At 40.7% G+C, this 13,695-nt stretch overlaps 1 protein-coding gene across 1 annotated transcript in view; it reads left to right on the top strand.

The window, feature by feature from the left end:
• The first annotated feature begins 1,051 nt into the window (after positions 1-1,051).
• The window catches only part of LOC129867012 (receptor-interacting serine/threonine-protein kinase 3-like), a 35,037-nt gene continuing 22,393 nt past the window's right edge, over positions 1,052-13,695 (top strand). The window contains exons 1-5 of the mRNA XM_055940100.1: positions 1,052-1,129; positions 10,034-10,202; positions 10,391-10,721; positions 10,991-11,142; positions 11,235-11,287. Of these exons, the coding sequence (XP_055796075.1) occupies positions 10,051-10,202; positions 10,391-10,721; positions 10,991-11,142; positions 11,235-11,287 (688 nt within the window). The 5' untranslated portion in view covers positions 1,052-1,129; positions 10,034-10,050. The remainder of the gene's footprint in view (positions 1,130-10,033; positions 10,203-10,390; positions 10,722-10,990; positions 11,143-11,234; positions 11,288-13,695) is intronic.

Here is a 13,695-nt window from a genome sequence, read left to right as displayed (position 1 = left end):
GCAAGCTGGCTACTGCAGGACATCAACACAAGCAGATCAGAAACGGACATGTTTCTCTGACAACCATGACATTTTGTTTAGGATGAGATTTTATTGGTGTGAAGCCAAATCCAAACTACCCTCCCTTTGGGGGAGTTTTGTTGCGAAAGGACAACCCACAGTTAGGCTCAGCGCAACGCTAATTGGAAAATTATTTTATTTTATTTTTAATCAAGGGAGGCCAAATGCTTAATGGCATCAATCAATCAAATGCTATGGCACCAGCATGTCATACTCTGTTGTTTCAGACAGCATCAGATACATGGGCTTCACTTACTGAGACAGAGTTTTCCTCGCTCAGATGTTCTCAGAAGAGATTCACCCACTTGCGAATTGACGGAAAATTATCAATACAGAAAGACGGGATAAAACATTTTGACAATTTGTATTTTTTTATTGGTCAAATTTTTGGGAAGCCTGGCTTCTCTTGGTATCCATGAATACCTGCCACTACCCAAATGGGTCCTAAAATTCTAAATCAAATAGTTAAATGATCATTGGTATGACCATCTTATGTTAGTTTAGTAGAGGTTCTGGAGGCAAAGAAATATCCAAGGGCCACAGTTGGAGTATCCCAGAACTTGGTCACATCTTGTGGTCACCAAGTCTCTTAATCTACAAATAGAGGCCACCTCCATGCCAATAGTGCTCTTTGGAAGGGTTACCAGAAAAAAAGCCTTCATTTAGATCATACAATAATCTAAATGCCTTGAATTGGAACCAGGTGCTATCAATATATGATACAAAAGTAAAGGTCTTTAACTACACACACCAGCAGTGGGTTGAGTGTAAGAACAAGGCTGTAACGTAACAAAATGTGGAAAAGTCAAGGGGTCTGAATACTTTCCGAAGGCACTGTACAATGTAGTGATGATCTCAAATATTACAAAAACATGTAGGCAATGTACATTCCACATGCTAACTACACTCAATGCTGTCAAGTACTGAAACGTTTACTCCACCCCTCAGATCCAGATACAGGGGTGGAGACTACAATGCAATGAAAATGAAAGTAAAATTCTTCAAGTGAACAATACATTTAAGAGCAACGGGGATTGGGCATATAATCTGTCTAACACAAGAATACAGGGTAAGAAACTACAAGTGTTATGATTAAAATAAATTATATTTGGAGTTATGAGATCTTTAGTTAAAGATTTCAGCTGCTACTTAATTTAACGAATAAGAGTGTTAAGAATGTTAGTCATGTTAGTCATTAATGTTAGTGTTAAGAATGTTAGTCATTATCAAGAGGTGAGTTTCTGCTCAGTAAAATACACTTTCCCAGGGTAAACTAAATCAAAAAGTGTCAAGGAATGCTTTAATCAGTCTGATTTGTGTTTGCTGATATCTGAGTATTCATTCTGGTCCAGTTAAAACAAAAGTTTTAGAACCACAGGAAATCAGATCCCACCCTGTGCCTAGAGGCATGGTTGATCCTTAGTGCAGAGCTAACTATGTCTGGTGAGAGCACATGGCGAATGAGTCTGTGCTAATATAAATACCTAAGGAAAATGGACACCTGGCTTGCTGTGCCCCTTTAGTTTTCTCTTTGGTTCATATGTTTATAATTTTAATGAGCATACTTTTTTTAATAAAAGAGGAATGGAAATAGAGAAACTGTTAAACTGTTAGTGAAAGCAAAGTATGATGAACTGAACTATGAATACGGATTTCTTATGAACTGTCACTCAGTCAAATCGTATAAATTGTTACATGTTGGGTTATATATTGTTTCAGTGTATAAAGTCATCTGTAACGGCGCTTTGTTCCACGATGTGTTATGCTAGAAACCACCTTTAAAATACCCTGGAAAGACTCTGATGCATATGGGGATATCATTGTTCTATGACATTCAGAGGCTGAGCTACAACCTTCTATAGCCAAGGACACAAAACATAGACTTTGCTTGGGAACGAATCTAATTCTGTCACTATCAATTGATTAAGCTTTTCACTTTCTGTAATAAAATATGTTTAAATCCTGACAGCTTTTAGGGAAATACTTCTGACGTTCTCTTGTTGGGTTAATCCACAGAAGAAGAGTAGCCAGCAGTTAAAGCTTACATTTTTCTGTGTTGGTAGGTCTACTCTGTCTGGGGTGGAAAGGTAGTCCTACTCTGTCTGGGGTGGAAAGGTAGTCCTACTCTGTCTGGGGTGGAAATGTAGGCCTATTCTGTCTGGGGTGGAAAGGTAGGCCTATTCTGTCTGGGTTGGAAAGGTAGGCCTATTCTGTCTGGTTTGGAAAGGTAGGCCTATTCTGTCTGGTTTGGAAAGGTAGGCCTATTCTGTCTGGTGTGGAAAGGTAGGCCTATTCTGTCTGGTGTGGAAAGGTAGGCCTATTCTGTCTGGGGTGGAAAGGTAGGCCTACTCTGTCTGGGGTGGAAAGGTAGGCTTACTCTGTCTGGGGTGGAAAGGTAGGCCTACTCTGTCTGGGGTGGAAAGGTAGGCTTACTCTGTCTGGGGTGGAAAGGTAGGCTTACTCTGTCTGGGGTGGAATGGTAGGCCTATTCTGTCTGGGGTGGAATGGCAGGCTTACTCTGTCTGGGGTGGAAAGGTAGGCTTACTCTGTCTGGGGTGGAAAGGTAGTCCTACTCTGTCTGGGGTGGAAAGGTAGTCCTACTCTGTCTGGGGTGGAAAGGTAGTCCTACTCTGTCTGGGGTGGAAAGGTAGTCCTACTCTGTCTGGGGTGGAAAGGTAGGTCTACTCTGTCTGGGGTGGAAATGTAGGCCTATTCTGTCTGGGGTGGAAAGGTAGGCCTATTCTGTCTGGGGTGGAAATGTAGGCCTATTCTGTCTGAGGTGGAAAGGTAGGCCTATTCTGTCTGGGGTGGAAAGGTAGGCCTATTCTGTCTGGGGTGGAAAGGTAGGCCTATTCTGTCTGGGGTGGAAAAGTAGGCTTACTCTGTCTGGGGTGGAAAGGTAGGCTTACTCTGTCTGGGGTGGAAAGGTAGGCTTACTCTGTCTGGGGTGGAAAGGTAGGCTTACTCTGTCTGGGGTGGAAAGGTAGGCTTACTCTGTCTGGGGTGGAAAGGTAGGCCTACTCTGTCTGGGGTGGAAAGATTTGGCATTGGAGAAACATGATGAGATTAACACATATGCCTATCTCTCTGTCCATTTCTTGCCTGTATTTTCAGTAATTTGTGTGGTATAAAATAAAGATTATGATGTCACGTAAAATGCCGAATTGCATGACATTTTTGTAAAAGACAATTTTTTCTCTGACCTGCAAATATGTTGATAGTTTAATGCAATGATTTTACTATAAAGGAGATCTTTCCACCCCTACTTGTCCACGGTGGTCTGCAAAACCACAACCTTCTGGACGGCAGCCATGTGAGCTATCAATATTCCAGCGTCGACATTTAACCCTTACAGGACGAAGAACATTTTATAAAGCTTCATGTCTAAGGCTCTGATCTGTCCAATAATTGAGGGTAAATGGTAGACATGTTCTCTGCTGTCCACTTTGTATTCATTATTTTTGGGGGTATAGGGGAGGGCCACTTGATTGTTTTGAAGTGTTCAGGGTACCTCTAGTTAGAAAATATTTTGCTAATGTGAGGGCCATCCATTTTAATTTTAAAGAGGTCTGTTTTTCTCCATGTAACCCTTATTATAAACAACATTAAAAACCTTACTAGTCTGGAGGTTGCTGATGCTACTAGGCAGGGGACAGTGGATGAGATGGAGGAAAGATACACCCCAGGAGGGGCTATGAAGATGTCACTGGCTATCCTGACGAAACGTTTCTGACAGTCTGCAAAATAGGTGATAAAACTATACAGTTGAAGTCGGATGTTTACATACACTTAGGTTGGAGTCATTAAAACTCGTTTTTCAACCACTCCACATATTTCTTGTGAACAAACTATAGTTTTGGCAAGTCGGTTAGGACATCTACGTTGTGCACGACACAAGTCATTTTTCCAACATTTGATTACAGACAGATTATTTCACTTAATCACAATTCCAGTGGGTCAAAAGTTTACATACACTAAGTTGACCATACCTTTAAACAGCTTGGAAAATGTAAGAAAATTATGTCAAGGCTTTAGAAGCTTCCGATAGGCTAATTGACATAATTGGAGTCAATTGGAGGTGTACCTGTCGATTTATTTCAAGGCCTACCTTCAAACTCAGTGCCTCTTTGCTAGATATCATGGGAAAATCCCCAAAAAATCAGCCAAGACCTCAAAAACAACATTGCAGACCTCCACAAGTCTGGTTCATCCTTGGGAGCAATTTCCAAACGCCTGAAGGTACCACGTTCATCTGTACAAACAATAGTACGCAAGTATAAACACCATGGGACCACGCAGCCGCCATACCACTCAGGAAGGAGATGCGTTCTGTCTCCTAGAGATGAACGTACTTTGGTGCGAAAAGTGCAAATCAATCCCAGAACAACACCAAAGGACCTTGTGAAGATGCGGGAGTAAACAGGTACAAAAGTATCTATATCCACAGTAAAACGAGTCCTATATCGACATAACCTGATAAGCCGCTCAGAAAGGAAGAAGCCACTGCTGCAAAACCACCATAAAAAAGCCAGACCATGGTTTGCAACTGCACATGGGTTCAAAGATCATACTTTTTTGGAGAAATGTCCTCTGGTCTGATGAAACAAAAATAGAACTGTTTGGCCATAATGACCATCGTTATGTTTGGAGGAAAAAGGGGGATGCAAACCAAGAACACCATCCATGAAGCAAAGGGGGTGACAGCATCATGTTGTGGGGGTCCTTTGCTCCAGGAGGGACTGGTGCACTTCACAAAATAGATGGCATCATGCGGTAGGAAAATGATGTGGATATATCGAAGCAACATCTCAAGACATCAGTCAGGAAGTTAAAGCTTGGTCGCAAATGGGTTTCCAAATGGACAATGACCCCAAGCATACCTCCAAATTGTGACAAAATGGCTTAAGGACAACAACGTCAAGGTATTGGAGTGGCCATCACAAAGCCCTGACCTCAATCCTATAGAAAATTTGTGGGCAGAACTGAAAAGGCGTGTGCGAGCAAGGAGGCCGACAAACCTGACTCAGTTACACCAGCTCTGTCAGGAGGAATGGGCCAAAATTCACCCAACTTATTGTGGGAAGCTTGTGGAAGGTTACCTGAAATGTTTGACCCAAGTTAAACAATTTAAATGCAATGCAACCAAATACTAATTGAGTGTATGTAAACTTCTGACCCGCTGGGAATGTGATGAAAGAAATAAAAGCTGAAATAAATAATTCTCTCTACAATTATTCTGACATTTCACATTCTTAAAATAAAGTGGTGATCCTAACTGACCTAAGACAGAGAATTTTTACTATTATTAAATGTCAGGAATTGTGGTAAAACTGATTTAAACGTATTTGACTGAAGTGTATGTAAATTTCCGACTTCACTGGGCAGCTCACAGCTGGGCTTCCCTTTGTAGTACAGCCGCGAGCATTGGCGCTAGTGTAGTAGGATTCAATCTTAGTCCTGTATTTACGCTTTGCCTGTTTGATAGTTCGTCTGAGGGCATAGCAGGATTTCTTATAAGCGTCCAGGTTGGAGTCCCGTTCCTCTACCCTTTAGCAGATGTTGCCTGTAATCCATGGCTTCTGGTTGGGGTATGTACGTACGGGTACTGTGGGGACAACGTCATCAATGCACTTATTGATGAAACCGGTGGCTGATGTGGTATACTCCTCAATGCCATCGGAAAAATCCTGGAACATATTCCAGTCTGTGCCTGCAAAACTGTTCTGCAGCTTAGCATCGCCGTCCTTTGACCACTTCCGAATTGACCGAGTCACTGGTACTTCCTGATTTAGTTTTTGTTTGTAAGCAGGAATCGGGAGGATAGAGTTAAGGTCAGATTTGCCAAATGGAGGATAAGGGAGAGCTTTGAAAGTGTCTCTGTATGTGGAGTAAAGGTGGTCTAGAGTTTTTTTCTCTCCTCTTGTTGCACATGTAACATGCAAGTATAAATGAGGTAAAATGGATTTAAGTTTTCTGCATTAAAGTCACCGGCCACTAGGAGCGTCGCTTCTGGATGAGCATTTTCCTGCTTGCTTATGGCTTAAGTGCGGCTTAGTGCCAGCATCAGTTTTTGGTGGTGTATAGACAGCTCCGAAAAATATGGATGAAAACTCTCTTGGTAAATAGTATTCTACCTCAGGCAAGCAAAACCTTGAGACGTCCTTAATATTTGATTTTGCACACCAGCTGTTATTGACAAATAGAAACAGACCACCACCCCTTGTCTTACCGGAGGCAGCCATTCTGTCTTGCCGATGCACAGAAAACCAGTCAGCCACGACTCGGTGAAACATAAGATAGTAGAGTTTTTTATTTCCCATTGGTAGCAGAGTCTTGAAGCTCGTCCATTTTATTCTCCAATGATTGCACGTTAGCCAATAGGACAGATGGTTGAGGTGGGTTACCCTCTCGCCAACAAATTCTCACAAAACACCCGAACCTGCATGTGCCTATTTGGTCCCGTGTGGCTCAGTTGGTAGAGCATGGCGCTTGCAACGCCAGGGTTGTGGGTTCAATTCCCACGGGGGGACCAGGGTTCAATTCCCACGGGGGGACCAGGATGAATATGTATGAACTTTCCAATTTGTAAGTCGCTCTGGATAAGAGCGTCTGCTAAATGACGTAAATGTATTTGTTTTTGCACATATAGTAAAAATGATCTTACTAAAATACTCTTAGTTAATATAGTTTAGCAAAATGTATGATTATGAAAAACAAAACCCAGAAATATCTTCTTTACATAAGTATTCAGACCTTTTGCTATGAGACTCGAAATTGATTTCTGCTGCAACATGTTTCCATTGATCGTCTTTGACATGTGTCCACAACTTGATTGGAGTCCACCTGTGGTAAAATCAATTGATTGGACACGATTTGGAAAGGCACACACCTGTATATATAAGGTCACACAGTTGACAGTGCATGTCAGCGCTAAAACTAAGCCATGAGGTCAAAGGAATTGTCCGTAGAGTTCCGATACAGGATTGTGTCGAGGCACAGATCTGGGAAAGGGTACCAAAACATTTCTGCAGCATTGAAGGTCCCCAAGAACACAGTGGCCTCCATCATTATTAAATGGCATAAGTTTGAAACCACCAAGACTCCTCCTAGAGCTGGCCGCCCGACCAACCTGAGCAATCGGGGAGAAGGCCCTTGGTCAGGGAGGTGACTAAGAAACCAATGGTCACTCTGACAGAGTTATAGAGCTCCTCTGTGGAGATGTAAGTACCTTCCAGAAGGACAACCATCTCCATCAATAAGGCCTTTATGGTTGAGTCACCAGACGGAAGCCACTCCTCATTAAAACGCACATGACAGCTCACTATGAGTTTGCCAAAAGGCACCTAATGGACTCTCAGAACATGAGAAACAAGATTCTCTGGTCTGATGAAACCAAGGTTGAACTCTTTGGCCTGAATGCCAAGCACCACGTCTGGACGAAACCTGGCCCCATCCCTATGGTGAAGCATGGTGGTGGCAGCATCATGCTGTGGCGATGTTTTTCAGAGGCAGGGAATGGGATACTAGTCAGGATAGAGGGAAAGATGAACGGAGCAAAGTACAGAGAGATCCTTGATGAAAACATGCTCCTGAGCACATAGGACCTCAGACTGGGGCTAAGGTTCACCTTCCAACAGGAAAACAATCCTAAGCACAGAGCCAAGACAATGCAGGAGTTTCTTCAGGACAAATCTCTGAATGTCCTTGAGTGGCCCAGCCAGAGCCCGGAATTGAACCTGATCGAACATCTCTGGAGAAACCTGATATTAGCTATACAGCAACGCTCCCCTTCCAGCCTGACAGAGCACGAAAGGATCTGCAGATAAGTAAGGGAGAAACTCCACAAATACAGGTGTGGCAAGCTTGTACCCAAGAAGACTTGAGGCTGTAATCACTGCCAATGGTGCTTCAATAAAGTACTGAGTAAAGGGTCTGAATACTTAAGTAAATGTAATCATTTTGTTTCATATTTTTTGTAAATCAGCAAACATTTTTAAAGCCTGTTTTGGCTTTGTCTTTATTGGGTATTGGAGTCAAAAATACACACGACTGAGTGATATATGCAGTGCCTTCAGAAAGTATTCAGACCTCTTAACTTCTTCCAAATTTAGGTTAGGTTATGGCCTTACTCTAAAATTGATTAAATCGTTTTTTTCCCTCATTAATCTACACCCTACTACTTTCACAACGATAGTAAAGCATCAACTCCATTCAAATTGCATTCAAAATGGATAATCCTGTTCTAGATTGACATAGACTTCAGTGAACCATCCTTTTAGTCTGCTCTGTACTTGTACTGTAAGGCATTATATATTTTTAAATGTATCTGTATCTCATTAACCACGTTTCCATCCACAGTTTTTATGAGAGTAAAGTCATGCGTATGTTTCGGTACAATTGTAGCTATGACAACGAGAAACGGCGGTGGAAACGCCTTGAAGCGCAAATATTGATATAATGACCATCATATCGAAGTAAACTTGGAGTCACATGCTGATATGGTGTGTGGTCCTCCCATTACATTTTAGGAAACCATGTAGTTTATTAGGCTACACATTAAATAACTTGTGATGAACAGGCATAGGGTGGTGAAAGTGCACGGCAACCTTGATGCCGCTTTACAGAAAATATTGAGGGTCTTATTCTGGAGACATGATGATCGTGATGATCGATGCTTGACTGCCATTTGACAAATAAAAAAACTCTCTCTCTTAATAATCTCATCATGTACACTAGCTTACCTGCACTGTATCTGTCTGTGAGAAGTTGGCTAGATCGTACTTGTCAAGACCAGAGTAGGCCCATTTGCTATTTAACTCAACAGTTTTTGTGAAAGAACTTTCGGTGGAGTTGAAAATGTGATGGAAACACATTGAACTTCAGATTTTTTTCGGAACATGAAAACTTAAGCGAAAAAGAAAATATGCAGTATGTCATCACACACCAATTACTATCCACAACAAGTCTGTTTGGTGGAAACACCAGTGGTGGGAAAATGGCCATAATTTCTTTATGCAGATATTCATATGAAAATCTATCTCCAATAGGATGGAAACTTAGCTTATATAGCATAATCAATAAATTGGATACTTTTCAAATAAAAACAGATGGCTAGTATAGTCTCAAATATTACACAATTATGCATGCTACACCATGCCACTGCATTCAATGCCATCTGGTGGAGAAAATGTGTCAAGTCCTGACTGTACAACTTCAACCTTTCTGACTCCACCCTCCTCTGATAAACAAAATGAGGTGGAAACACCTAAGATACTGAAGTGAGAGTAAAATAAATGAAGTGAAGATTCCATTTAAATACAGGAGAGTTACGGGGAACATCATTTCTTAAGCACGGTCACAGGTAAGGAAGTCATAGTATAATGAGTACAAGAAGCAATGGATTTTTGAGATGATTATTTCAGAGACAATATGAGCTTTAGAGAGGTAGGAAATAAGTCAGCTATTATCATATCACACAAACTGGTAGTCCAGGGCAAAGGTTGAATGTGACTGATGATGTGCAATCCTGTAAACTGCTTTATCAGAGGATAGGATGAACTTGGATGACTTGCACTGTTAAGGTACACTTAGAAATTTCTTCAGTTGTCCCTATTTTAGGTAGAACACTTTTAGGTAGAACACTTTTTGGTAGAACACTTTTTGGTTCCATGTAGAGCCATCTGTGGAAAGGGTTTTACATGGAACAGAAAATGGTTCTACCTGGACCCAAAGGGGTTATACCTGGAACTAAAAAGGGTTATTGAAAGGGTTCTCCTATCGGGACAGCCGAAGAACACTTACGTTCTTGATATCACCTTTTTTTCTAAGAGTGAATGGAAAAACCTTATAAAGGACAGTGTTCGCTACAGTAGTGTCTCAAAAAGGAGAACCAATACCATGTGACTTGATGAGATTTTATGCGACTTGACTTGATGTGGAACTTATTTGATGCAAACACTGAATGCCATTACAGATCATCTTGATTGACAGATGGACCGGTCCAGCCCGGCAGCAGTAATTGGAAACAACAGTCTGGAAAACTGGAAAGTGATTGGTGCAGGAGGGTTTGGACAAGTCCACAAAGCCAGACATGTGACCTGGGGATATGATGTGGCCATCAAGTTGCTAAAATCTGATGATGGGTAAATTGTCTATACTTTAAACACTTGATTGTATGTCAATTAAATTAGTTTTATATTCCATTATAAACTGATTTGTCTTTCATGATGTGGTCAACCATTTAAGTTAAGACAATATTCCTGTGTTGCCCTCACTCTCTCTGTCCACTCCCTCCCGTGTCCTCTCCTTCCCACCCCTAACTTTATCCCAGCTCTAGCGCTTCCCTGCATAATGAGGCAGAAATGATGAGCAAGGGTGCAAGCCTCCATGTGATAAGGATTCTTGGAGTGTACAAGGATTGTCCCCCCACTTGTGGCCCTTACATTCAGCTGGGTCTTGTGATGGAGTTCATGGAGAGGGGGACACTGGAATCCCTTCTGGACACACTCTCTCTCCATCCACCTTGGCCCCACCCCCTTGCCTATCGCTTGGCCCACCAGATCGCTCTGGGGATGAACTTCCTCCATTGCCTCATCCCACCCCTTCTGCATCAAGACCTAAAGCCCAATAATGTGCTGCTGGATGACTACCTTAATGCCAAGGCAAGTTCCAGGCTCCTGGTTTTGATTAGGCTTTAACTGGTGGGAACACGAGAATGAACTGAGGTTCAATAGCACTATTGCTTGTCTGAGTGTATTATTGAGGCAATATTATAATTATTATTATTGATATTACCATTCATTGATTATTAACTATTTCAACAAATATAGTTAGATGACATGAGTTATACTGCCAGTGATTGTAATGCATAAACCGAACATAAACTGAAGACTATCTCTCTGTCTCTGTGTCTCTCTCTCTGTCTTTCTAGGTTGCAGATTTTGGCCTGGCCAAGGTGTCCCACAGTGTTTACAAGATGAGCAAAGAGTTCCCTGGGAAGGCTGGGGGGACATCTAGTTACATGCCCCCTGAGGCTTTGGAAAATGTGTCATACAAACCCATTCGTGCCTTTGACATCTACAGGTACGTCACTAAATGCATCAAGAATAATCAATATGGACATATGACTTTACAATGACTCTTTCTATCTCTCTCTCACACATTCTCTTCTTCAGCTATGGTATACTTTTGTGGTCCATCATCACTGGTCAGTCGAAGCCATATCCTAGTGAGTAACACTTACAATGAAAACCCTCTTCATGGTGCATTATACTCACATTCATTGCACTTTGCTATGCATGGTAACGTTACGTTATAGCTACACCGTGGCTGTACTAAATTCTACAGGGACTTCAGGTTACGAAAAAAAAGAAGGTATGGTAACTGTTTAAAATATCTGAACATTATGAAGTGGATATGAACACACACGTACTACATGCTCGCTTACACATACGAACTTATACATACACACACACACCTGATCTCGCTCTCTTCTCTCACTCTCTTTTCTCTTCTCTTCTCTCCCTCTATCTCTATTGTTGAGAACTGTTTTATAATTTAATGTGTTTATTGTTTGTCTATCTTTTTAAGTATTTGTCTACAAGTTTATATATTTTTACAAAAAGCAAGGGGAAGATATCAAAATAGGGGCATTGGGGAATAATAACATATTGTACGGAATACATTTGTACTGTAGTGAAGACGTCTCTAGAGTAATGCAAGGTCTCTTTCATGATCATGTGAAACGTCAATTGCTATGGAAATGCTGGGATGTGTTTTTCAATTATGTTAAAGGTAATTATGATGCAACTATGATGGTGATACGATATGGATTACAATTATGAATATTAAGGCTATACGCACTACATGTTACACACATAGACAGTCAAACATGCAAATTGGCAGAGTTATTATTTATTTGGACATCACAAATTATATTCTTACTCTTATACAGACATCATACACACTCTCATTACATCATATCCAATATCGTACACATCAACCTACTCAGATTTGTTACACACATAATTTGTCTAAATTTTCTAACATCTTTGACATTGGCTCACAGGCAAACAGGTAAGGGAATAATAAAAACATGCCTAGAACCTATTTCTTGAATTCTAAATATCAGACATTTGAAAGCTCTAGTTTCGACCTTCATATTACCTCTGATGGCAGTAACTTTACAAGAACTAATTATGGTCAAATTAGCCTGAGAATAGTATCTAGTTATGGTAAGGGGTGAAATACGTATAGCTAGTTATAATTGTAACGGTTTGGCAGATTATAAAAAAAGAAGATCAGTCTTTACATGGCTAAAAGAAAAGGAATATAACATATACTGTTTACAGGAAACTCACTCTACATCCTTAGATGAAGTTGTGTGGAAAAAGGAATGGGGTGGTGGAATAATTTTCTGTCATGGACAAAGGTACTCAAAGGGTGTGATGATATTAATTAACAAACATTTCGATCTGAATGTGCAAATAATCAGGAATGATTCGCAAGGAAGGTGGATCCTTTTGAATATGAAAGTGGACGAAAAAGAGATTTGGCTCATTAATCTATATGGTCCAAATCAGGATGATCCACACTTCTTCGAAAACATTTATACCAATTTATTGAACTTACAGGCAACAAATGATCTAATCATTATGGTAGGAGACTATAACACAGTATTAAGTACCTCAATGGACCGTAAAGGTAATCACTCTACAAACTATCATCACCATGCCCTTAAGGAAATCACAAATATTATGGACACATTAGAAATAGTGGATATTTGGAGACTAAAAATCCCCGACCTAGTGAGATATACATGGAGAAGACTTAATCAAGCTAGTCATCTTGACTACTTTCTTGTTTCTTTCGCTCTTGCATCAAAGGTTAAAAAAGTTTTAATAGGAGACAGAATGCGATCGGATCATCATCTAATTGGCATTCACATAACTCCAGTAGATTTACCACGTGGACGGGGATATTGGACATTTAATCCAAGTTTACAGGAGGACAACTTATTTTTAACTAAACCAAAATAATTTATAACTGAATTTTTCCAGTATAATATAGGTTCAGCATATGCCCTTATTGTTTGGGATACCTTTAAATGTACCTTCAGGGGTCATTCAATTAAATAGTCATCAATAATAAAAAAGCAGTTTCTGGCTAAAGAAACAAGACTAACAAGACTAAATAATAGTACAGGTAGATAGCAATAAAAACGATACTACAGAGATACTGTCACGTTCCTGACCTGTTTTCTGTTGTTTTGTATGTGTGTGATGGTCAGGGCGTGAGTTTTGGGTGGGCAGTCTATGTTTTCTGTTTCTATGTTGGTTTTGGGTTGCCTGGTATGGCTCTTAATTAGAGGCAGGTGTTTTGCGTTTTCCTCTAATTGAGAGTCATATTAAGGTAGGGTGTTCTCACTGTTTGTTTGTGGGTGATTGTCTCCTTTGTCCTTGTCGGTGTACCACACGGGACTGTAGCGTTTGTTCGGTATTTGTGTAGTCTGTTTTCCCTGTCCGTGCGTTCTTCGTGTTTTATGTAAGTACTCTCGTTCAGGTCTGTCTTCTTCGTTTTGTTGTTTTGTAAAATATTCAAGTGTTCTTCGTGTGTTTAGTTTTGTCTTGTAAATAA

This window comes from Salvelinus fontinalis, chromosome 12 (assembly GCF_029448725.1).
Source record: "Salvelinus fontinalis isolate EN_2023a chromosome 12, ASM2944872v1, whole genome shotgun sequence".
Lineage (NCBI taxonomy): Eukaryota > Metazoa > Chordata > Actinopteri > Salmoniformes > Salmonidae > Salvelinus > Salvelinus fontinalis.
The sequence above is the reverse complement of the archived record's forward strand: the minus strand, read 5'-3'. Positions and strand labels throughout refer to the sequence as shown.